At 48.0% G+C, this 22,500-nt stretch overlaps 1 protein-coding gene across 3 annotated transcripts in view; it reads right to left on the bottom strand.

Moving 5' to 3' along the window:
- DHX16 (DEAH-box helicase 16) overlaps nucleotides 1-22,500 on the bottom strand; it is a 130,868-nt gene that overhangs the window by 27,205 nt on the left and 81,163 nt on the right. For all 3 annotated transcript variants that reach the window (XR_013621211.1, XM_078767456.1, XM_068134433.2), the window contains one exon: nucleotides 14,504-14,677. Coding sequence is in view for 2 of the 3 variants with exons in the window: in XM_078767456.1 (XP_078623582.1) it covers nucleotides 14,504-14,677 (174 nt within the window). In the remaining variant the exon portion in view is untranslated. The remainder of the gene's footprint in view (nucleotides 1-14,503; nucleotides 14,678-22,500) is intronic.

The following is a 22,500-nucleotide window of genomic DNA, read 5'->3' as shown; positions in this document are numbered from 1 at the left end:
TACTGCGCTCGACGAAATTATAACAGCAAAATTTGGATTTGTGTTACGAAACTCGAATTTTGAAAGTCGCGCTATGGCGGATCCAGACGGCTGGGGTCCGGTAGGGGAGAGTGAAGCAGGGTCGGTCCAGGACCAAATTGAGACACGTGAGGAGAGCGAAACAGCGGGGGTAGCAGACGCGCGAAATGGCGCCTCGCACATAGCTACGGCGGCCGCACCCGCTGCACAAGTGGGAGGGATGGCCCAGATGCAGGTCCTCATGGAGCAATTTATGGCGCAAATGCAGGCGTCCCTCAAACTGCAGAGTAACCAATTAGGGGTAATGGGAAACGAAATGGGGGTAATGAGGGACGAAGCGAGGGGTACCAGTGAGGGATTAGACAATAATTTTAAGGGATTAGACATGAAATTTGGGAAATTAGACGATAGATTAGGGGAAATACAGGAGGGGTTAACGGGGGTAGAAAACAGAATGGCCGCTCAAGAGAATCAAATGGAAGGGATGCAAAAGGGGTTAGAGGGGGTAGAAAATAGAATGGCTGCCCAGGAGAATCAGATAGAGGGAGTGAAAACTGGGTTAGAGGGGGTAGAAAATAGAATGGCTGCCCAGGAGAATCAGATAGAGGGAGTGAAAACTGGGTTAGAGGGGTTAGAAAACAGTATGGAAGGCAAATTGAGGGACATGAGGGACCAAGCGGAAAGGGAAGTTAACCAAATGGGGCAGCAGATAGAGGGGGTCAGAATGGGGGTAGAAACCAAACTGGATGCTCACAGGGAGGAAATGGAGCAGATGAGGGTGGCATCTGGGCAGGAGATGCAAGTGATGGGAGAAGAGATCAGAAGAGGAGTGAGTGAGGAGGTCGGAGGAGTGCGCGAGGAGGTGAGGCACTGTGAGGAACACATGGAGAAGGAGGTGAGAAAGGGGACTGTAAAGTTACAAGGGGGCATAGAGGACCTGACGCAGGAGGTGGAGCAGCTGACGGTGGGACAGACGGAGTTAGTGGAGCAGGTTCAAAGGAACACTGCGGTATTAGGAGGTTTAAAAGCGACACAGAAAGAACTCAAGGATGACTTGGTAGCGACGAAGAGGGAATGTCAGATGGTACGTGAGGGACTGACAACGAGGTTGGACGAGGTGGTAGAGGTAATGGAGACGAAGGACCGGCAGGTGAGGACGCACCTGGAAACGGTCAAGGTAGCCTTAGAGGATGAGCTTGAGGAGACGTACCGGGGAATAAAAGAGGTGAAGCACAAATTAGAAGAAGTGGAAGAAGGGATGAGCGAAATTAAGAAGCGACGGAGAGGGGATAAGAAAGAAATAAAAGAGGAGATAAAAGAATTGGTCCAAAGTCTGTGTTCAAATCGTGATGATGTGCCCATTAACCGGATGAGGGATTCGCAGGTGATGGAGGAGAAGCGAAGAGGAAGAGGACCCGGTGTAAGTGGTGACCAATATGGTCGTGCGTATGATGCGCCAGGGGATTTAAGAAGCTTGGGGGTCGAGATAGACCCGGGTGTTCGTGAGAGGCCGTTGGTGAAGTGTGCGACAGGTCTGGTGTGCGAAAAAGGAGGTGTGCAAGAAAGTCCGACTCTGGGGTGTGTGAGGAAAAAGTGCGTGCCAAGGAGTGAGGGTGCTGGCGAGAGTGAGTCGGTCGTAGCACATGTGCGAGGGAGCACATGGAAGCGTGGTGTGGTGAGTGTTACAGAGGATGTGACGGGAGAGTGTGCGCGAGAAAGGTGTGTGACGGACAGGTGCATGAGGAAAGAGTGCGCTGTCAGAAGTAAGGAAGAGTGTCCACCTGTGGTGAGTGTTACAGAGGGCGTAACGGGAGAGTGTGCGCGAGAAAGGTGTGTGACGGACAGGCGCATGAGGAAAGAGTGCGCTGTCAGAAGTAAGGAAGAGTGTCCACCTGTGGTGAGTGTTACAGAGGGCGTAACGGGAGAGTGTGCGCGAGAAAGGTGTGTGACGGACAGGTGCATGAGGAAAGAGTGTGCTGTCAGAAGTAAGGAAGAGTGTCCACCTGTGGTGAGTGTTACAGAGGGTGTGACGGGAGAGTGTGCGCGAGAAAGGTGTGTAACGGACAGGTGCATGAGGAAAGAGTGCGCTGTCAAGAGTAAGGGTGAGTGCGCTGTCAGGAATGGAGGTGAAAGTAGTGAGAGTGACATGGAGCGTGAGTTAGTTGTGACAGGTGAGCGAGGATGCACACCTGGAATGGTAGAGCGTGAGTGGGAATGCACGCTGGAGTTGGTGGTGAGGCACGTGGTTGGGTGTGCGAATGAGGGCACACCTGTGATTGTCACAGAGGAGGTGACCGAGGAGGGGGTGCGAAGCGGTGTTTTGGTGAGGTGTGCGACCAACGAATGTGTGCCAAAGTGTTCGGTGGTCACGTGTGTGACCAAGGCTGTGAGTGGAATGAGGGTACCTGGGTGTGTAAGGAAAGGTACGAGGAGCATGGGCACGGCTGGATGTGTGAGCAAGGAACGGGCTGCGGGGTGTAAGCGTCCAGGTGAAGCATCGACGTTAGACGGGGTAGAGTTTAGAACGACTTATAGCCGAATCGGGCCCTCGGTGCGTGCCGGGCCTCGCTTTGAACGGCCGCGTCCGTGCTCCACTAGGCGGAGCGGGCAGCCCGATAGAAAGGGGCGTCATGGCGACCACTTTTTGTTGAGGCAGTCCGGCAAGCCGAGATCGAGCCATGGGATGGCTCCGTGCCGAGATGGTGCGTGGGATCTCGGCCTGGGTAAACCTCCTTCCCTGCACCGAGTGCTGGACGCATCCAGCCGCTGGCACAGAACAACCCGCATTCATGGCTTGGCTTTACGAAGCCGGGCTTTGGACAGGGATTGGCGCACCGAGAGGTATTAGTGAGTCGACTGGGTGATGAGGTTAGTGTTTTGGACCCAAAATTAGAGAAAAACAAAATTTGATGATTGGCAAGGGATTGGCAGTAGTGATTGGCAGATGATGGGCAGTGATTGGCAAATTTTTGATTTGTTGAAATTTGATGTGCAAAATTGGTAGTGAGAGACCCCCGATGTGGTGGGATGGCAAATCCACCATCCCTCACAGGTGGGGCAAAGGAGCAATAGTTTATGGGGTGTATGGCAGTGAAAACTAGCCCGGGTGGGTTAGGTTATATTGATAGGGCCCTAGAAGATGACATTAGGTGACGTTAAGATTAGTTAGTGACTGATACCTGTAGTGGGGACGCAGGTAGATTAGTATGGATGATAATGACGAGGGAGCGCAATAGTTTAAAGGGACGACTGGGAAGCGCAAGTTTCAGAAGGGAGTAGTTAGATGAGATGATGCCGTGTGTGTGTGAGGATGGAACAGGTGTGATTGCACAGGTGTGCAACTGGACAGGTGTGTGGAGCAGTGTGTGAGTAGTGAGTGTGTGGATCAGCGCGAATGCGCTTGGGGAGAGAAGGGTGCAGGTGGCACCAGGTGTGAGAGCACAGGTGTGCAAGTACAGGTGTGTGGAGAGAGTTGGAGTAAGTGGTACGGAGTGGTGTGCATGGTGTGAAGGTGTGAATGGGGGAAGAGTGGACCCCCATCACGGATACCCGGGGCGGGTAGTGTAAGTGTTAGGTAGAGGGTACAGGTAAATTGTGGTTGAATATTGGCATTTGTGGTGCGGTTGCAGAATGGTATTGTGAATGGGTGCATTAGTGTTGTGGAAATGGCTGGGCGTGTAGCCTGTTAGTGTGTGTAGTTGGTTGGGCACTCCACCACTGTGAGGATGTCGGCCAGGTGAGGCCGCAGGTGGGCTCTGGGAGCCGGTAGAGTTGTGGATGGGGCCCGAGGATCCGGAGGATGGACCCGGGTAGCCCAGTGCCAGAGAGGGCACCGAGTGGGGAGAGTGCCAGAGGGCCTTCCCCAGGTAGTTAGGTTAGGGTAAGGAGCAGGTAAGCTCGGAGGCAACCGCAGTGGTGGAGGTGTGCAGGTGGGTAGACCCACTGGGAGAGGTACACGCCACGGCCCAGAAATTGTGCGAGGGCACCGGGAGATGAATCGGGGGAGTGAGACCCCAAATTGAAAAGCACCACAGTTTGGCCAATGGGAATTGGTTTTTAGAACCCATAGTGTAAGAGGGCCAATGGTTTGGCCGGAGAAAGACCCCGGGTAGTGTAAAGTTGTTAAAGTCATTTAGGAAATAGTTAGGATTAATGAACCTGTCGCACCATACGCAGCCACTTACCTGTGGTGATGATGATGACTCCACACCTGTGTTTTCTTTGTTTTGTGTTGCAGGAAGTAAGAATTGTTGTGAGGATTTGTGAGACGCATCACGACGTGGATGAGACATTGGGGTGATTCCATCTCTCCCTCCCTAGGAGGGACTGATGATGAATTGGTGATGGCAAATTTTGATGTTCAGTTGAAAATGGCAAATTTGATTGGTTAGGAGGGAGAGAAGACGAATTTGGTATATGGGAGGAACGGGGAAGACAGTAGGGATGTTTGTTGATTTGTAAAGTAGATGTTTATGAGTAGTGTTGTGTTGTGTGGATACAGTAAGGGGTAAGGGAGGGGCCATGTAGGTTACCTGGTGGGGGGGGGCGTACGATAGGAACGTACCTGTCTCACCTGGTTCCCATGTGCCCCCAGTGTGCATTACCTTATATTGCGTGCACTTTTGCGCCCTTACCACCTTACTCACTTGTCTGCTTCTTTTGTCTCCCACCTCCGAGGATCTGGCTTTGGGGTAGAGAGAGAGGAGAGAGAGGTGCTGGCTGCGCAGTTGTGGGCCTGCACTTTCGCTGTTTGCTGCCGGGATCGATACACCATATGGACCGCAATGTTTGTGGCCACCCACAATGGACCGCAGTTCGTTTGCGGCCAAGCACCACCCGGGGATGGACCTATGGGTCAACGTGGCACCTATGCCATACAGGTGAACCACTTTTAGTTAACACCAAGTGCACCACAAGAAGAGCAAGAGACACCTGCAGGGTTAGGGGTTGTCGAATTTATTTTTATTCCAATGAACAATGGTGACTGCACCGATTGGTGGTGGGGTGGTGCTTTTGATGCTCGGGAAGGGTGCTCTGCACGTTATTAAAGGCCGTCGGCCACAGAGCACTCGTGGGTTGGTGTATCGATGCTGGCAAGCGCGCTCTCTCTATGCATAACATCTGCATGTGTTCCTCCAAAGACAGGTCCTGGATCGTAGTGTAGATATCAGCGTAATCTTGTAAATAATGCTCCCTACCGGCTGTATGTTTAGTTTGAGAATTCTTTCCGGATTCGGTTATCCTGTGGGTGTGTTTCTGAGAGGAGAAGGGTGCAACGTCGCAGGGGGACATATTTACTCATTTGTGAATATCTATAAAACTGTCGCACTCAGGGTAGAGTTAATAGTAGAGGGAACTACATTGCGTGCCACACTAAAGTAGGTAAAAATTTATCGGGTCGGGACGCCCCGAGGGTAGAGAAGGGTGCAATGTTGCGAATATGGAATTTGGCCTCCATATCCGCTTGTAAATATTCCCCTATTTTCTCCAATACTCCCCAACTTTCCCTAATCCCCCATTCCCTAGTCCCATTGGATGTAAACAACAATCAGTAGAGCCGGCCTTCCCCTTATTCCCCCATTAAATGTCGTGCCCAGGTCCACCGCACCACACGTAGACAACTTTCGGACATCTTGCTAGTTATTCTTAGTCTATGTCAGTTAAGGCCTCGTTTCCATTAATTATGACTCTTCGTTGAACCAGAATGTGATTATATGGCATCAGTAGTGAGTTTAGGACCTTTCCCATACCTCCTTCCATCTTCTTCCCCAACAATTACAACAACAACAGAGGAGATGGCGGCGGCGCGGGGGAGGATGCGTCCTCACACCGGCTCGATTAGCGCCATTGACCACGCGCTCCACGGGGTTACCACGGAGGGGCTGGCTGTCAGCTCCTCCTCAAGGGCGGAGCCTGGTAACCCCCCGCACCCAATCAGAAGGGCGGACCGATTCCATCTGGGGCGGCGTTAACGAGCCGAGGGCGTGTCACTCCCCGCCGGATATACGCGGCCCCGCGCCGGATGTGACGTCAGATGCGCCCCGCCTGAGAAAGAACGTTGCCTGCGATCGCTGAGAGGAAGAGAACCCGCCTGTGAAAGAACGTTACCTCCGAGCGCTGTGACCTCCCCGCATCTTTGGACCGGACCGAACCGTGTTGATTCTGCCCCGAGCCCAGGTGCACCTGGAGCCACCGATACCTGCCTTTCCCTGCCATCAACCCCCGTGTGAGTCAGCCGTTGTCCCGTTTACCTGTCGTCTGTCCGGGGTTAAGATAAGCCTGTGTCTAAGTGCCCATCTTTTCTGTGCTTTACCTCTAGCCCCTGTAATCTAACCTTTTCCGTACGAATATAATTGAGAATCGAAACATTAGTGTCTGTCATTATAATCCAGCCGTGTGTCTTCTTTTTCCTTATTGATCCAGCGTAGCGCGGCTCCGTCAACGTTCGAGTACAATCGGGTAATTTGTGCGGACACGACGGCCATTCCGCTCGGCCCACCTTAACATCAAAGTCGTGTCTGTAACAATATATATATATATATATATATATATATATATATATATATATATATATATATATATATATATATATATATATATATATATATATATATATTGTTGCGGAGATGAGGACTGTATTTTTTTGATTGTGTGCTGTATTATTATTATTATTGTTTATTCTGCGCCCCCCTACCTCCGGAGCTGTGTAAAGGTGAAAGGGCATCCCATAATTAGTCCACAAGCATACACGTCAGCCAAATAATAGAATACCCCTGTTTGATAGTTATCTCTTATTCTGTGTTTTAGAGTAAGGCTGTGTCTCCCATTAATTGAAATACTCCATTGCACCAGTGAAAGAGATAGATTCCCTTCATTCCCACTCCCAACACTTCCATTCCCCCCTTTTCGTCAATTGCAATTCGCATTGCCAACTGCATGTTGGGCGGTTTTCCCTTCATCCGCCATTGACCACGAGGCAGGGTTGGGGAAGAAAGGCGGGTCCCCACCTCGTCAGAGAGGGGAGGAGTGAGCCGGCCCCACTCGACCAACCATGAACAAGGGGTTTGGCTTGAGAGGGCGGGGAGAGAACGTTTGGGGGAGGTTCGAAAAGGTTGAGGGGCGGGGCCTATATAACCCACGGCGGGGTGTTCCCGGAGGAGATGCACTTTGAGTTGAGACAAGGAGGGACGAAAAAGAGCTGGGTCATCAGAGCAAGAGCGCGTAAGGAGGAGAGAACCCGTCACGCCAGACCCCCCCACCAGCGCATCGGCTCCACCAAGCAGCTCCGACCCGTGATCCCGCGCACACGACAGGCCCGGTGGCATCAGCGGCCGTCGAGCTCCAGCCCGACGTCCCGTGCGGGATCAAGCTCCAGCCAGCTCCGTGCCGTCCCCCCCCTCCAGCCACACACCTCCTTCCAGCAATCCACTCTGCAATTCCCCGCATGAGTCAGTGTCTTTGTTTGTTCTGTCCTGGGAATAAGTTAAGTCTGGATAAGCTAGTATTTGCACTGTGTCACCTGCGTCTTATGTGTTGTAAATAAACCTTGATTGCTCCTTTTTGCTTGTGTAAATAATAAATCCCATTACTCTTCTGTCCGTCTTCTCGTTTTATTCCTTTTCCTCTTTGCATTTCGTCGTTTTAGTCTTTTCCCTCATTGAGCAGCCGCGGTGCGATCCGGCCAACGTTCTGGGTGAATCGGGTGAGTCGGGGATCCTGTAACGGTCGCGGTTGGACCATCCGCTCGGCCCATCATAACATCTAAACCGCGATCAGTAACAATTGGTGTCTGGGAGTGAGATTCGGAGCCCGAACCAAATTTTTAAAACATCTAAAAAAAAAAAAAAAAATTTGGTCAAAATTTGGAGCGGCCGAAATTTGTTTTGTTTTACAAAACCTGAACTTTGAAATCGCGCCATGGCTGGTCAAGGCGACGGGATGCCGGTGGGAGAGATAGACGGGGTAGAATCGACCCAGGACCTCGGGGAAATGTATGTGGAGGAAGGAGAGGAGGAGAACATTGGCGATGTGGTTGAGGGGGTATCAGGCGCACAAAATGGCGTCCTCGCGCACGTGGGTGTAGCGGCACCAAATTTTGCCGCGCCCGCGACCGTAGCAGCGCCACTGGTGGATTGGAATCTTTTTATGATCCAAATGAAGGCCCTTATGGATGCTCAGAGTGAGCGATTGGAGGGCCAAATGGGGGTAATGGGGAACCGGATGGATGCTCAGGGTGAGCGATTGGAGGGCCAGATGGGGGTAATGGGGAACCGGATGGATGCTCAGGGTGAGCAAATGGGGGTAATGAGGGACGAAGCGAGGGGTACCGGTGAGAAGTTAGACAATAATTTTGAGGGGTTAGACAACGGGATAAAAGAGGTGAAAAATGGGTTAATGGGGTTAGAAAATAGGATGGAGGACAAATTGCGGGAAATAGGGGAGCAATCCGCCTGAGAAATTAAACAAATGGGGAACCAGATAGAGGAGGTAAAAATCGGGGTAGAAACCAAATTGGCTGCTCAGAGGGATGAATTGGGACAGATGAGGGTGGCATCTACAAAAGAGATGGAGGAGATGAAAGAAGGGATACGACGAGGTGTGAGTGAGGAGGTCTCGGGGCTACGCGAGGAGGTAAAGCGAGGTGAGAAGCGTATGGAGAAAGAGGTGAGAAATAATACGGCTAGGTTACAGGGGGGAATAGAGGGTCTGACGAAGGGAGTAGAACAGCTGACAGTCGGACAAAGGGAACTAGCGGACCAAGTGGAAAAGAACACTGCAATCATAGGGGGTTTAAAGGCGACACAAAAAGAAATTAAAAACGAATTAATAGCGACACAGAGGCAATGTCAGATGGTACGTGAGGGACTGACAATGAGGGTGGACGAGGTGACAGAGATAATGGAGACGAAGGACCGAGAGGTGAGGATGCACATAGAGACGGTCACGGTAGCCTTAGAGGACGAACTTGAGGAGACGCACCGGGAAATAAAAGAGGTGAAGCGAAAATTAGAGGAAGTGGAAGAAGAGGTGAGTGAAATTAAGAAGGGACGGACAGACACTAAAAGAGAAATCCAGGAGGAGGTGATGGAATATGTGCAAGGTCGGTGCTCAACTCATGATGTGATGCTCACTAACCGAATAAAGAGTTTGCAGGTGGCAAAGGAGGTGCGGAGACGAGGTACAGAGGTGAGTGGCAATGTATATGATGTGAGGAAAGCTTCAGTCGGCTTGGGGATTGGTTTGGATCCGGGTGTTTGTGAGAGGCCGTTGGTGAAGTGTGCGACAAGTCTGGTGTGCGAAAAAAGAGGTGTGCGAGAATGTCCGACCATGGGGTGTGTGAGGAAAAAGTGCACGCCGAGGAGTGAGTGTGCCGTCAAGAGTGAGTCGGTCGTAGCGCGTGTGCGAGGGGGTACATGGAAGCGCAGTGTGGTAAGTGTTACGGAGGAAGTAACGAAAGAGTGTGCGCAAGAGGATGCGCGAGAAAGGTGTGTAACGGACGGGTGCATGGCGAAAGAGTGCACTGTCGAGAGTAAGGGTGAGTGCGTTGTCAAGAGTGGTGGTGAGAGTAGTGAGAGTGACACGGAGCGTGAGTTGGTTGTGACAGGTGAGCGAGGATGTACACCTGGAATGGAAGGATGCACACCTGGAATGGTAGAGCGTGTGTGGGAATGCACACTTGAGTTGGTCGTGAGGCACGTGGTTGGGTGTGCGAGTAAGAGCACACCTGTGATTGTCACAGAGGAGGTGACCGAGGAAGGGGCGCGAAGAGGTGTGTTGGTGAGGTGTGCGAGCGACGAATGTGTGCCAAGGTGTTCGGTGGTCAGGTGTGTGACCAAGGCTGGGAGTGGAATGAGTGTACCTGGGTGTGTAAGGAAAGGTACGAGGAGCATGGGAACGGCTGGATGTATGAGGAAGAAAGGGGTAGCGTATGCGTTTAAGCATGCAGGTGAAGCATCGACGGTAACCGGGTTAGAGGTTAGAACGACTTATAGTCGAATCGGGCCCTCGGTGCGCGTCGGGCAGCTTCGCGTGCCGCGAGGACCAGCGGGGATCCGAACCACGGCGGTTTCGAAAGAACCGCCGTACGCGATCCACGCTGTGCCTCGCTTGGAACGGCCGCGTCCGGGCTCCACTAGGCGGAGCGGGCAGCCCGATAGGAAGGGTCGTCATGGCGACCACTTTCTATTGAGACGTTCCGGCAGGTCGAGATCGGGCAATTGGATGGCTCCGCGCCGAGGTGGTGCGTGGGATCTCGGCCCGGGTAAGCCCCCGTCCCTGCCCCGAATGCGGGACGTATCCAGCCGCTGGCACAAAACGACCCGCGTTCATTGCTCGGCTGTACGAAGCCGGGCTGTAGACGTGAATTGGCGCACCGAGAGGATGTAATAAGTAGACGGGTGATGAGGATAGTGTTTTGGCCACGAAATTAGAAAAAGGCGAAATTTGATGATTGGCAGTAATGATTGGCAGATGATGGGTAGAATTGGCAGTAAATGGAAAATTTTTGAATTGGCTGAAATTTGATGTGCAAAATTGGTAGTGGGAGATGCCCGATGTGGTGGGATGGCAACTCTGTCATCCCTCACAAACGTGGGGCAAAGGAGCACTAGTTTATGGGGTTGATGGCAGTGAAAACTAGCCCGGGTGGGTTAGGATATCGTGTGTAGGAATCTAGCGAAGATGACATTAGGTAACGTTAAGGTTTAGTTAGTGACTGATACCTGTAGTGGGGACGCAGGTAGAGTAGAGTGGATTATAATGACGTGGTATGTGCTTAGTTTAAAGGGAAGACGGGGAGCACTAGGTTAGCAGGGCAACAGGTAGATGAGAGGATGCTGTGTGAGAACTGGACAGGTGTGTGGAGCAGTGTATGAGGGAGTAGTGGTGATTGCGTGTTGTGCTGACCAAATGGTCCAGGAAGAAAGGAGGGTGCAGGTGGCACCAGGTGTGAGTGCACAGGTGTGCAACAACAGGTATGGAGAATGGTTGTGTGGAATAAATAGTGTGGAATAAATGGAGTATTGGAATGGATGGTCGTGGAGTGAGTATGGTGGAAATTGTGGAGTGGAGTGGATGGTGCGAAGGTGTGAATGGGGGAAGAGTGGACCCCCATCACGGATACCCGGGGCGGGTAGCGCAAGTGTTAGGTAGAGGGTATAGGTAAATTGTGGTTGGATATTGGCATCTGTGGTGCGGGTGAAAGAATGGTCTTTGGATGGGTGCATTAGTGTTGTGGAAATGGCTGGGCGTGTAGCCTGTTAGTGTGTGTAGTTGGTTGGGCACTCCACCACTGTGAGGATGTCGGCCAGGTGAGGCCGCAGGTGGGCTCTGGGAGCCGTTAGTGTCAGTGGGTGCCTGAGGATCCCGGGTGTGGATCGGGTAGCCCGTGCCAGAGAGGGCACTGAGGGGGTGAGAGTGCGAGAGGGCCTTCCCCAGTTAGATAGGTTAGGGTGAGGAGCTAGGTAAGCTCGGGTGGCAACTACAGTGGTGGAGGTGTGCAGGTGGGTAGACCTGCTGGGAGAGCTACACGTCGCAGCCCAGAAATTGTGCGAGGGCACCGGGAGATGAATCGGGGGAGTGAGACCCCAAATTGAGAAGCACCGCAGTTTGGTCAATGGGAATTGGTTTTTAGAACCCATAGTGTAAGTTGGCCAATGGATTGGCAGGGAAAGACCCCGGGTAGTGTAAAGTGTGTTAAAATCATTTAGAGGATAGTTAGGATGAAGTCTCCTCGCACCATCTGCATCCACTCACCTGAGGTGACAGGTACTCCACACCATGCCATGTTTTGATTATTTTTCATGATGCAAATGTTTGGATTGTGAGACGCATCATGACGTGGGTGTGACATTGTGCTTTGTTGTTCCATCTCTTCCTCCTTATGAGGATTGATGATGAATTTGGTGATGGCAAATTTTGAAGTAGAGGGATTGTGGCGACGAATTTGGTATAGAGGAAATATGGGGAGACGTGACAGTAGCGACGGATTGGTAATGTGTAGATTTTGTACATATGGGGTAAGGGCAAGGGTAGTGTAGGTGACAGGGGGGTGACGTACGGTAGGGACGAGCTTTCTCACTTCGCCCTCCGTACGCATTTCGCCTTGCATTGCCTTATTGATGTGTACCCTTGTGACCTTACCCCTCGCTCATTTGTCTTTCCCCTTTTGTCTCCCACATGACCTGTGCGCCATTGGGCACCGAGGGGAGCGTGCGTGGGTCGGCCATTGTGCGCCCGAAATTCCCAGAACCAGCTGTCTGCATCGATGCACTACATGCCTGTGGCCGAGCACCACTTATGGACCCCATGGGTTGGGGCATGGCCCCTCTGCTGGAACCGGCCATGAGGGCCCGAAATCTTGCTGGCGGACCTTGGCCACAGGGCACCGATGCCCCACAGGTGAACCACACGTAGTCGGCCCTGTGGGCCATAAATAAAGAAAATAAAAATGGACACATTGGGTGCAAGTTTAATACAAATAGGCCGCCAGTAAGCAAAGCAAAAGAATGACATCTGGAAGACCAAATAATAATAACCAGCAGAGGGAGCCGAAGAGCAAGAGACCACCTGCAGGGTTAGGGGTTGTTTGGTTATTTTTTATTGTTGAACATTCTTGAACAATGGTGACTGCACCGATTGGTGCTTGGGTGCGTTTTTGGGTGCTGTCATGGTGCGTCGATGCAGAGCAGACTGTCTCCCCCCCCAGAAAGAACAATTACAGGTCCTGGGTTAGTCTTGTAAATAAAAGTAGCGTCAAGTGTAAATAATGCTTCCCACCGTCAGTGTGTAGTTTGAAGACCATTCCGCAATTCGGTTAACTGTGGGCGTAAGTCTGTTAGGCAGGGTGCAATGGAGCAGCGGGACACATTTATTTATGTTTTAAAAACTGTCGCACTCAGGGTCAGGTTAAAAGTAGAGGGAACTACACCTACGTGTCACACTAAATAAAAGTTGTCGGCCCGGGACGTGCCTAAGAGGAGGAGGGTGCAGTATTGCGGAGATGAGGACTGTATTTTTTTGATTGTGTGCTGTATTATTATTATTATTGTTTATTCTGCGCCCCCCTACCTCCCGAGCTGTGTAAAGGTGAAAGGGCATCCCATAATTAATCCACAAGCATACACGTCAGCCAAATAATAGAATACCCCTGTTTGATAGTTATCTCTTATTCTGTGTTTTAGAGTAAGGCTGTGTCTCCCATTAATTGAAATACTCCATTGCACCAGTGAAAGAGATAGATTCCCTTCATTCCCACTCCCAACACTTCCATTCCCCCCTTTTCGTCAATTGCAATTCGCATTGCCAACTGCATGTTGGGCGGTTTTCCCTTCATCCGCCATTGACCACGAGGCAGGGTTGGGGAAGAAAGGCGGGTCCCCACCTCGTCAGAGAGGGGAGGAGTGAGCCGGCCCCACTCGACCAACCATGAACAAGGGGTTTGGCTTGAGAGGGCGGGGAGAGAACGTTTGGGGGAGGTTCGAAAAGGTTGAGGGGCGGGGCCTATATAACCCACGGCGGGGTGTTCCCGGAGGAGATGCACTTTGAGTTGAGACAAGGAGGGACGAAAAAGAGCTGGGTCATCAGAGCAAGAGCGCGTAAGGAGGAGAGAACCCGTCACGCCAGACCCCCCCACCAGCGCATCGGCTCCACCAAGCAGCTCCGACCCGTGATCCCACGCACACGACAGGCCCGGTGGCATCAGCGGCCGTCGAGGTCCAGCCCGACGTCCCGTGCGGGATCAAGCTCCAGCCAGCTCCGTGCCGTCCCCCCCCTCCAGCCACACACCTCCTTCCAGCAATCCACTCTGCAATTCCCCGCGTGAGTCAGTGTCTTTGTTTGTTCTGTCCTGGGAATAAGTTAAGTCTGGATAAGCTAGTATTTGCACTGTGTCACCTGCGTCTTATGTGTTGTAAATAAACCTTGATTGCTCCTTTTTGCTTGTGTAAATAATAAATCCCATTACTCTTCTGTCCGTCTTCTCGTTTTATTCCTTTTCCTCTTTGCATTTCGTCGTTTTAGTCTTTTCCCTCATTGAGCAGCCGCGGTGCGATCCGGCCAACGTTCTGGGTGAATCGGGGATCCTGTAACGGTCGCGGTTGGACCATCCGCTCGGCCCATCATAACATCTAAACCGCGATCAGTAACAATATATATATATATACATATATATATATATATATATATATATATATATATATATATATATATATATATATATATATATATATATATACATACATACATACATACATACATACATACATACATACATACATACATACATACATACATACTTTTTTCCACCATGACTCGGTATTCTTTGAGATGTCCGGGGGGTAAAACAGTGGCACAAACACAACAGTTCTACGTGTACACGAGTATAACACAAACTGTACATCTCAAAAGAAAAAATATCGCATCAATCGTTAGAATTTAGAATGTTGAGGATCCGCATTTACAAACAGTCTTGGCCGCAGGTGAGTACCTGTCTCATGTATTCCTTGGTGGTGAACACGAGCTCATGGTAAATGATGTACCGAGGCTGCTCCTCGAAGAGACTGCTGTTTGGGTGAATGTGTACAGTCTGCTGGTGTTTCACGGACCTGTATCCACTCCGCGTCAGTTTCGCCGTATGATAGAAGAAACCCGCAGTGACGGCCTGTAGATGGAAATCACCGTTTGTTAAAAAACAAGACCAAAAGCCTAACAGCGGCGTAGCCAGGCTTGGAAAATATTATAAACCACAAAAAACAACAACAACATTTGATTGGCTTTTTTAACAGTCGCTAATGCTGTTTATAACATTAAGAAAGAAATTTGGAGGAATCCCAACATCCATGAGGTAAGTTTTACTTCCAGAACTGAGCGAAGATCAACTGTAATCGATGTACCCCACAAGGGTTGGAGGTGTGCTCATTTACCAAGCAACTAGCTAGCGCTTGCCAAGCCAGCCGTTCCTTAACGGTTTTGAATGGAGTGGTTGCTCGAATGCTTAAACCACTTGGCGATCTCTCCACAACAAACTTGCTAAATGAACACACACCCAATGTTCTCGAGACCCGACCATATATCGACTGTAATCTATGTACCCCAAAGAGGAATGACCTTTCCTGCCGCTCCCGTCGTGAGAAGGTGTTTACGCTGTAATGACATTATATGTAATGACGTAGCATGATGGCCGGACACAAAACTGCCACTACTTTAATGTATACAAGATATATATTTAACCTCCAGTAACGTTGCAGGCACGACAAAGGGATTAGTGTTACAATTAGATTTACTATAATAATAACGTTTCGTTATTATTACGAAAATTATATTATTTTTGAAAAACCGAGGTTAATTCCATACTTCCACGGTTACGTCGCTTCAATCCATCAACTTTCCATTCATGACATTGGGATTAAAGTGTTATGGTTATATTTATTATATTATTATTATTATTACGAAAACGATACGACTGAAACGATACCAAAGTATTAAGAAACCTGGGCTTAATTTGTCCGAAGCGGAAGGTGAGTCATAACACGCCTGAGGCCTGTACGTACCGTATTGTTGGAAGAGACATAACGCCGATGCTTTCGATATTTCATGATCATTTTAACAATCGGTTTGTTTGTGTTTCACACTGAATGAAAAACGTAAAGGTAGATCATGGCGATTGTGATATATCACAGGTTCGACAATATGTTCGGCATGAACGGCATATAAATCAAAATGGCGGTGCATGGAGAGTCAGCCGCAGCACCGCCGTAATGACATCAGACATAATCACATCACCCTGTCATGTGACCAGATTCTCAGCTCTGAGTGGCATACGTTTGAGGGGACATACATACATACAGACGGACAAACAATATTCTAAACGGCTCTGCCCGATGGGCTACGCCGTAAAAATTGTACACTCAATCAAATAAAGAAATAAATTATATAAAATTTAAATAAAATGCTCATCCTAAAAAAAATCCAACTGCAAAAAATGATGTGGGGCCATTTAATTGTCTGGGGGACCAATCCAATGCTATATTTTATTTTTCTCCTTTGCCCCACCATCGACGAATCACATCACAAATCACTGTAACTCCCAAAACGAGTTTGATAAAATATTACAATTCAAACCACTTTATGTTCCACTGCACAAATAAACAGGAGGTACGAGGGTTGTTCAAATTTGACCAGACAGTTTTGTTTACAACCATAACTGACTCATCACGAGCAATGATAATGTTCACTTCTAAACCCATACGATAAACAAACTCATTCTTCCATTAACCCCTTCCTGGTTCAACTCCAAAACCCAAAACTTTACACAAACCTCCACTCTTTTGTCTCGATTTTCTCCCATTTGTGCAAGTACCTTCCTGAGGCTGATCGATCCCAATTGTACCTCCAGTGCGTCAAACGGGCGATGCACCTCCATCTCATGTCATCCCCCCATCCCTACATTCAATGATCCTTTCTAGCCCCATAAGCTCTATCTCAATCGACTCGATTACGCACTTACAGGTTCCTGTGTTTACTCTGCTCTCCTCCTCTTTTATTGTTAATTCCTTTGTTTTTAATAAAAGGTTATCACGACACCTGTGACATCTTTCATTAGCCTCGAGCTGAAGACTGTCATGGAGTTTAAAACGTATACAAGTCTTCCCTCAGGTAATTTAACTCAATTGGAGGTGCCAACTACTGGTTCATACTCAAACTCCATGTATTTGTACTCGGGTGCCCAGCGAGATGCTCATCCCAGTGTGGCTTTGAAACCGTCTTCCGAACGAACAACGTAATGAATGCTCTAAGAATAACTCGAATGCATCTGCAGTTTGTGCATGATCCTCTGCGTCCCCAGTGGCAATATAGACTTGAAACGCTCTGCAAACTCATCCCATTGAATTTGCAATCTAACGGTTGAGATGTTATTATTCCCTTTCAATTCTTGCGGAGCGCGACACATGACAGGCCTCCCTCCAGCTTACAAAATCCTGTGCCAGCTTAGATTGATTTGTTTTTATCTCTTTAAATCCCATAAAATTCAGGGTTAGCTTGGCAGAGACAGAACTTTATGGGGTTGATTTGGAACGAAGGACAAAATCATGGGAAAGTAGCAGCTTGCGATTAATTGGTTAGTTTTATTTATCCATTTCGCATCCAAAAAGACGCATATGGCCAAAACATGTGCACATACAAATATCTCATTAGATACATTTCCACACAAGTGTCACACCAAAATATTCCTGGGATGTCATACCGAGAGATTGCTCTCATGTTGGTTCAGCATGAGCTTTACGTGGTCCTCATCAATATTCAAAAGTAAGGTGCATGTTTGTGCTACGGTGAGCATCCAACATAAAGCATGTCGAAGGGAGTTGATGAAAAAAGAGGAAAATGTCAATTGTAATTAAACAAAATAATTTTTACAATATTAATCATTCAAATGGAATGGGTGCCAAAAGGAAAAGGGGATGAGGTTCTAAAAAACAGGCCGAGCTGTTACACAAATGGCTTTGGAGAAGGAAGTATCAAATTACAAATGAGCCACTGTGTTCTAGTTCTTCCACAAGCCTTGACTCTCGAATTAGGCCTCCTGTATACAAAATGAAAAACAGAACGGCACTCGCCAGAGCACATACCCCTGCCAAGCTGAACAGATGTTTCGTATCCCACTGATAGACCGGATCCAGATATTCAACAAAATCCATTCATCCTTGTCACACACCCAACCTGTCCACCAGCTTTCATTCAAATCCATCTATAATATTTTTTTGAGATATTCTCCTCACAGACAAATAAACAGGCAGATGAAACAGGGGTGAAAACATAACCTCCGTCCATCTTCGGTGGCAGAGATTAAAAAAAAAAAAAAAAAAAAACTACAGCAACAGTGCATTCAGAAAGTATTCAGACCCCTTCAATTTTTTCACATTTTGTTATGTTGCAGCCTCATGCTGAAATTGTTCAAATTCATTTTTTCCCTCATCAATCTACACTCAATCTATCTATAATTCCAGTAATCTCTGTTTGTACGTCTGTACGTTTGTACGTCTGTACGTTTGTCTGTGACCGCTGTTTCTCGACAACCACGGGTCCGATATACTTTTAACTTGCCAGGTATATTGCTGGGGACCCGAGGATGTGCCTTTTCAAGGTTTCATATTAATCGGACAATTACTTACCGAGCTATGTCCAAAAAACGATTCAACCAATCAGAGAGCAGCGAACGATCGCGTGTGCCGAACGTGGAGGACACACTCTGCCTCGGATGGCACATTTGAGAGCGTATTCATTTATTTCACGTTTGCAAACTATGTTGGCGTTAAACTATGTTTTAAAACTAATAAAACCGAATTTGCGATTCATTCGCTTTCCTGCGCGTTTGTGCACGCGATGGCGATTTCTTTACCAAACTCCGGAAGCCGTTCGCTTTGGACCAAACCATTGCATGTAAATAGAGGGGGGGGATTGTCACCGTACTCGCAAGCCGTTCGCTTTGGACCAAACCATTTCATGTAAATAGAGGGGGGGGATATAATTTTAGATATAGATATAGTACGGCAATGCCCTAGTACCCCATAATGACAAAGAGAAAACAGGATTTTAGAAAGTTTTGCAAATTTATTAAAAAGAAAAAACTGAAATATCACATTGACATAAGTATTCAGACCCTTTGCTATGACACTTGAAATTTTGCTCAGGTGCCTCCCATTTCTCTTGATCATCTTTGAGATGTTTCTACACCTTGATTGGAGTCCACCTGTGTTAAATTCAATTGATTGGACATGATTTGAAAGGCACACACCTGTCTATAAAAGGTCTCACAGCTGACAATGCATATCAGAGCAAAAACCAAGCCATGAGGTTGAAGGATCTGCCTGCAGAGCTCAGAGACTGGATTTTGTCGAGGCACAGATCTGGGGAAGCCTACAAAAAATTTCTGCTGCATTGAAGGTTCCCAAGAGCACAGTGGCCTCCATAATTCTTAAATGGAAGAAGTTTGGAACAACCAGGACTCTTCCTAGAGCTGACCATCCGGCCAAACTGAGCAATCGGGGGAGAAGGGCCTTGGTAAGAGAGGTGACCAAGAACCCGATGGTCACTCTGCCTGAGATCCAGAGATCCTGTGTGGAGATGGGGGAAACTTCCAGAAGGACAACCATCACTGCAACACTCCACCGATCTGGGCTTTATGGCAGAGTGGCGTTTTTACGAAAAAACACGTTTTAGGTCTCCACACTTTTGTTTTTTTTGCGTCCACCGCCGAAGGTGGCCGGAGGCATTATGTTTTCGGGTTGTCCGTCCGTCCATCCGTACGTACAGGCTAAACCTCGTTTTTCTCAGCAACCACATGGCTGATTGAGATGAAACTTTCAGGGTAGGAGTGACACCTACGCAGAATGTTTTTTATGATAGCTGTGACGTCATAGGGCACGTGGTACGGCAGCCATCTTGGATTAAACACAAATAATTAAAAAATTATTTCTCGGAAACCGCTGAATGGAAAAATTCGAAACTTGGCACATTGTCAAGTACTCCCAATGGGGAACAAAAGCATGATAATGATGACATCACAGGTGAAGTGGTATACCAGCCAAAAAAGTTTCAATCTAATTCCTTATCCTAAAAATCTGAAATTGCATGCACATGATCTATGACCGATTTGTGTCACTTATTACATGTATTTAAAGGGGATTTGTTAATCCAGCTTGTGAACACATTTTGCAAAACTGGGAGCAGCCTGTATACTGATTTATTTTAAAATGTTTCAATTGCATTTTTTTTGTATTGACTTTTTGACCCCAAGGTCCCAAGAGGCAGGGTCATAAATGATACTGCTCTCGCACCTTCTTGTCATTTGGTGACCATAACTACAAATTTGGTGAATTTCTGCACAACCGTTTCTCTCGAATCAAGTCATTTTTCACTTTCCCTTGTAAAATGGTTAGAAGGATCACAGATGCCAAATTCTTTGGATCTGAGCAGAATGCTGACCATTGTCCACAAACAACATTTCAGCATCGGGCATCCTGGGCCCTCATTATCTGAAATTAGAGCGCTGAGCGTGATTCCAGACCCGAGCATGTCCGTTTTTAACCTGCTGAGGGTCTCTCGTCCCTTTAAACATGTCGTGACAAAATAAAACAGGATTTCTGGTTGAGAACTTTCAACTCAAGGTCTGGTAGATTACTGGCAATGGAAAACTGCTGCAGAGAGTCGTGCCCTGACTGTCAGAATGAAAGATCTTTTCCATTTCAGTTTAAATATTTTCCACCTCATCAAACTGCTGCTAATGTACAGTCCCAGCTCCTACAGCCAAATGCTGCTTGGTGTTTGAATATGAATTTTTCACAAACATACAATAGATTATTTGAAAATCAAATTGTGAAGCTGTGTACAGGTGAAGGCTGTCCATCTTTCTTATTGCCTTACCTCAGGGTTAAACTCACACCTTCATCCCTCCTATTCTTGACGAAAAACTGTACAACCTAAGCCTATCAAAGTTGGTTTTCCCGTCTTGCCAGAATTTGGCATTTAAAGACGATGGGGAGAGATTTGATCCATCCAACTATGGGCCGATCAGCCTTCTTCCCATCATGAGCAAAGTATTTGAATGCCTTATTAACAAGCGTATTATGACTTTACTGGAAGACCACAATCTCCTAACGGATGCTTCATATGGATCCCGTCATTTCCGATCGACTGGTGATGTTCTTTCCCTCATATCTGAGCAAGTGAACAGGCCCAAGAAAGTGTGGCAAGGCCAGACTTGTAGCCCTTGACATCTCGAAGGCGTTTGATGAAGTCTGGCGGAAGGATCTCATTCACAAGCTAAAGTCGTATGGTATATCAGGGCCTTTGCTTGCAATAATCTTAGACTTTCTCACAGATCACTAAATCTTTGTGTAGTATGGGGGTCAATCTTCTGCAGCCCATAACATTCATTCAGGTGTTTCCCAGAGCTCTGTGTTGGACTCTTATTTGTTTCTGCTTTACATAAATGTCCTGCCCGACAACATTTCAACCTGGCATTTCATTGTATTTCAGCCTCTGCCATTGATGCTGATGACTGAAGCCTATACACTACTTATCCTGGCTCCCTGTCTGCATCACTCCAACCAACTTCAAGCCAGCATCAATCTAACTTGTGACCTGGAGAACGTCAGTAACTGGGGAAAAAAACTGGTTCATCAGCATCAATCAAAAGAAGATTTCTGCTATCTGTTATCCATGTCCAGGTCAAGATCCCCCTCTTTTCATAACCTGGTTACGGACCAAACAGCAAACACCATTACACAAACTCGATTTTATCAGTATTTTTGGTCTGGACATCACTTCCTACCTTGTTTGGGATAAGTACATTTCTGGCGTTGACAAAAGAGCCTCCCAGTGACCTGGCTGCTTGTATCAGACTCGCCGATACTTCCCTTCCACAAGACCGTCCGTCATACATAGTCATGGAATACTGTAGTCACATCTGGGTGGATGCTCAGACTCATCTTCTGTCTATTCTTGACATAATTCCATGACTAGTTGTTAACCTGGTCGGCCATGATCTGGCATCATCTCTGGAGCCTCTCACGGTTCGATGCTCTGTGGCCTCTCTGCGTCTTTTCTACAGTACTATAATGGAAGATGCTCAAAGGGCCTTTCACTACCAGTCCCTCCTTCACATACTTTCAAGCACGCTACACATTTAGCAGCCGAGCTGCACACACTCACACTGTCTGTGTTCCTAAGGCCAACACAGTACACTATTCCTCCAGTTTTTTTCTCACACATTGCCAAACTCTGGAATTCCCGACCTGCATCCTCTCTCCCATCAACATACAACCTTTCCCAGTTTGAGAGACGTGAACAGGTATCTCCTCTCCCAGTGATTCCCCTTCCCAAAATTTCTTTTTTATAGCCCCCACCTTTAAGTGGCATTAAGGCCTCGTGATGAGCAAACTCCCCATTAAAGAAAACTAGTTTTTTTATATAAAGTTCACATCACACCTGCATAAACCTTATCTTATTCATCTCCAAGTTTCCCATTTCTTAGGCGTTTCAAGCAAACTGGAATATAAAAAGAACTGGAAAGTATAATTTCATGTGAATGCGTCAATGGATTTGCCTCCGCCCATTTTTTTTTTGTATACAAGATCTAGGCTCGTGTAAGAACTAACATCAATCACAAAGAAAACAAACGGACACACAAAACATACAATAAAGGGAGCGGGAGACAAGATGGGGAGAGAGAGGGAGGCACACAAGTACAACAGCAGAGAACAGGGACATCGGAAGATCTATGGGAGGAAGAGGGCTTGGGGAGAGGAGGCATGGGAAGGAGGGGGGGGGGGGGGTATAAAACACATGGACACTGCCAGAACTTCCAGGAAAGAAGTCGGTATTTCAAAAAAAGTGGATCTGGGGGTGAATTAACAGGGGTAGAAGAGATCAAGGTTTTGGATGGGGACACATGGGGACAAACACATGGACACATTAGATGTCAAT

This window comes from Myxine glutinosa, chromosome 13 (genome assembly GCF_964187855.1).
Source record: "Myxine glutinosa chromosome 13, kmMyxGlut1.1, whole genome shotgun sequence".
Taxonomy (NCBI): Eukaryota; Metazoa; Chordata; class Myxini; order Myxiniformes; family Myxinidae; genus Myxine; species Myxine glutinosa.
This window is presented reverse-complemented; position numbering and strand designations above follow the sequence as displayed.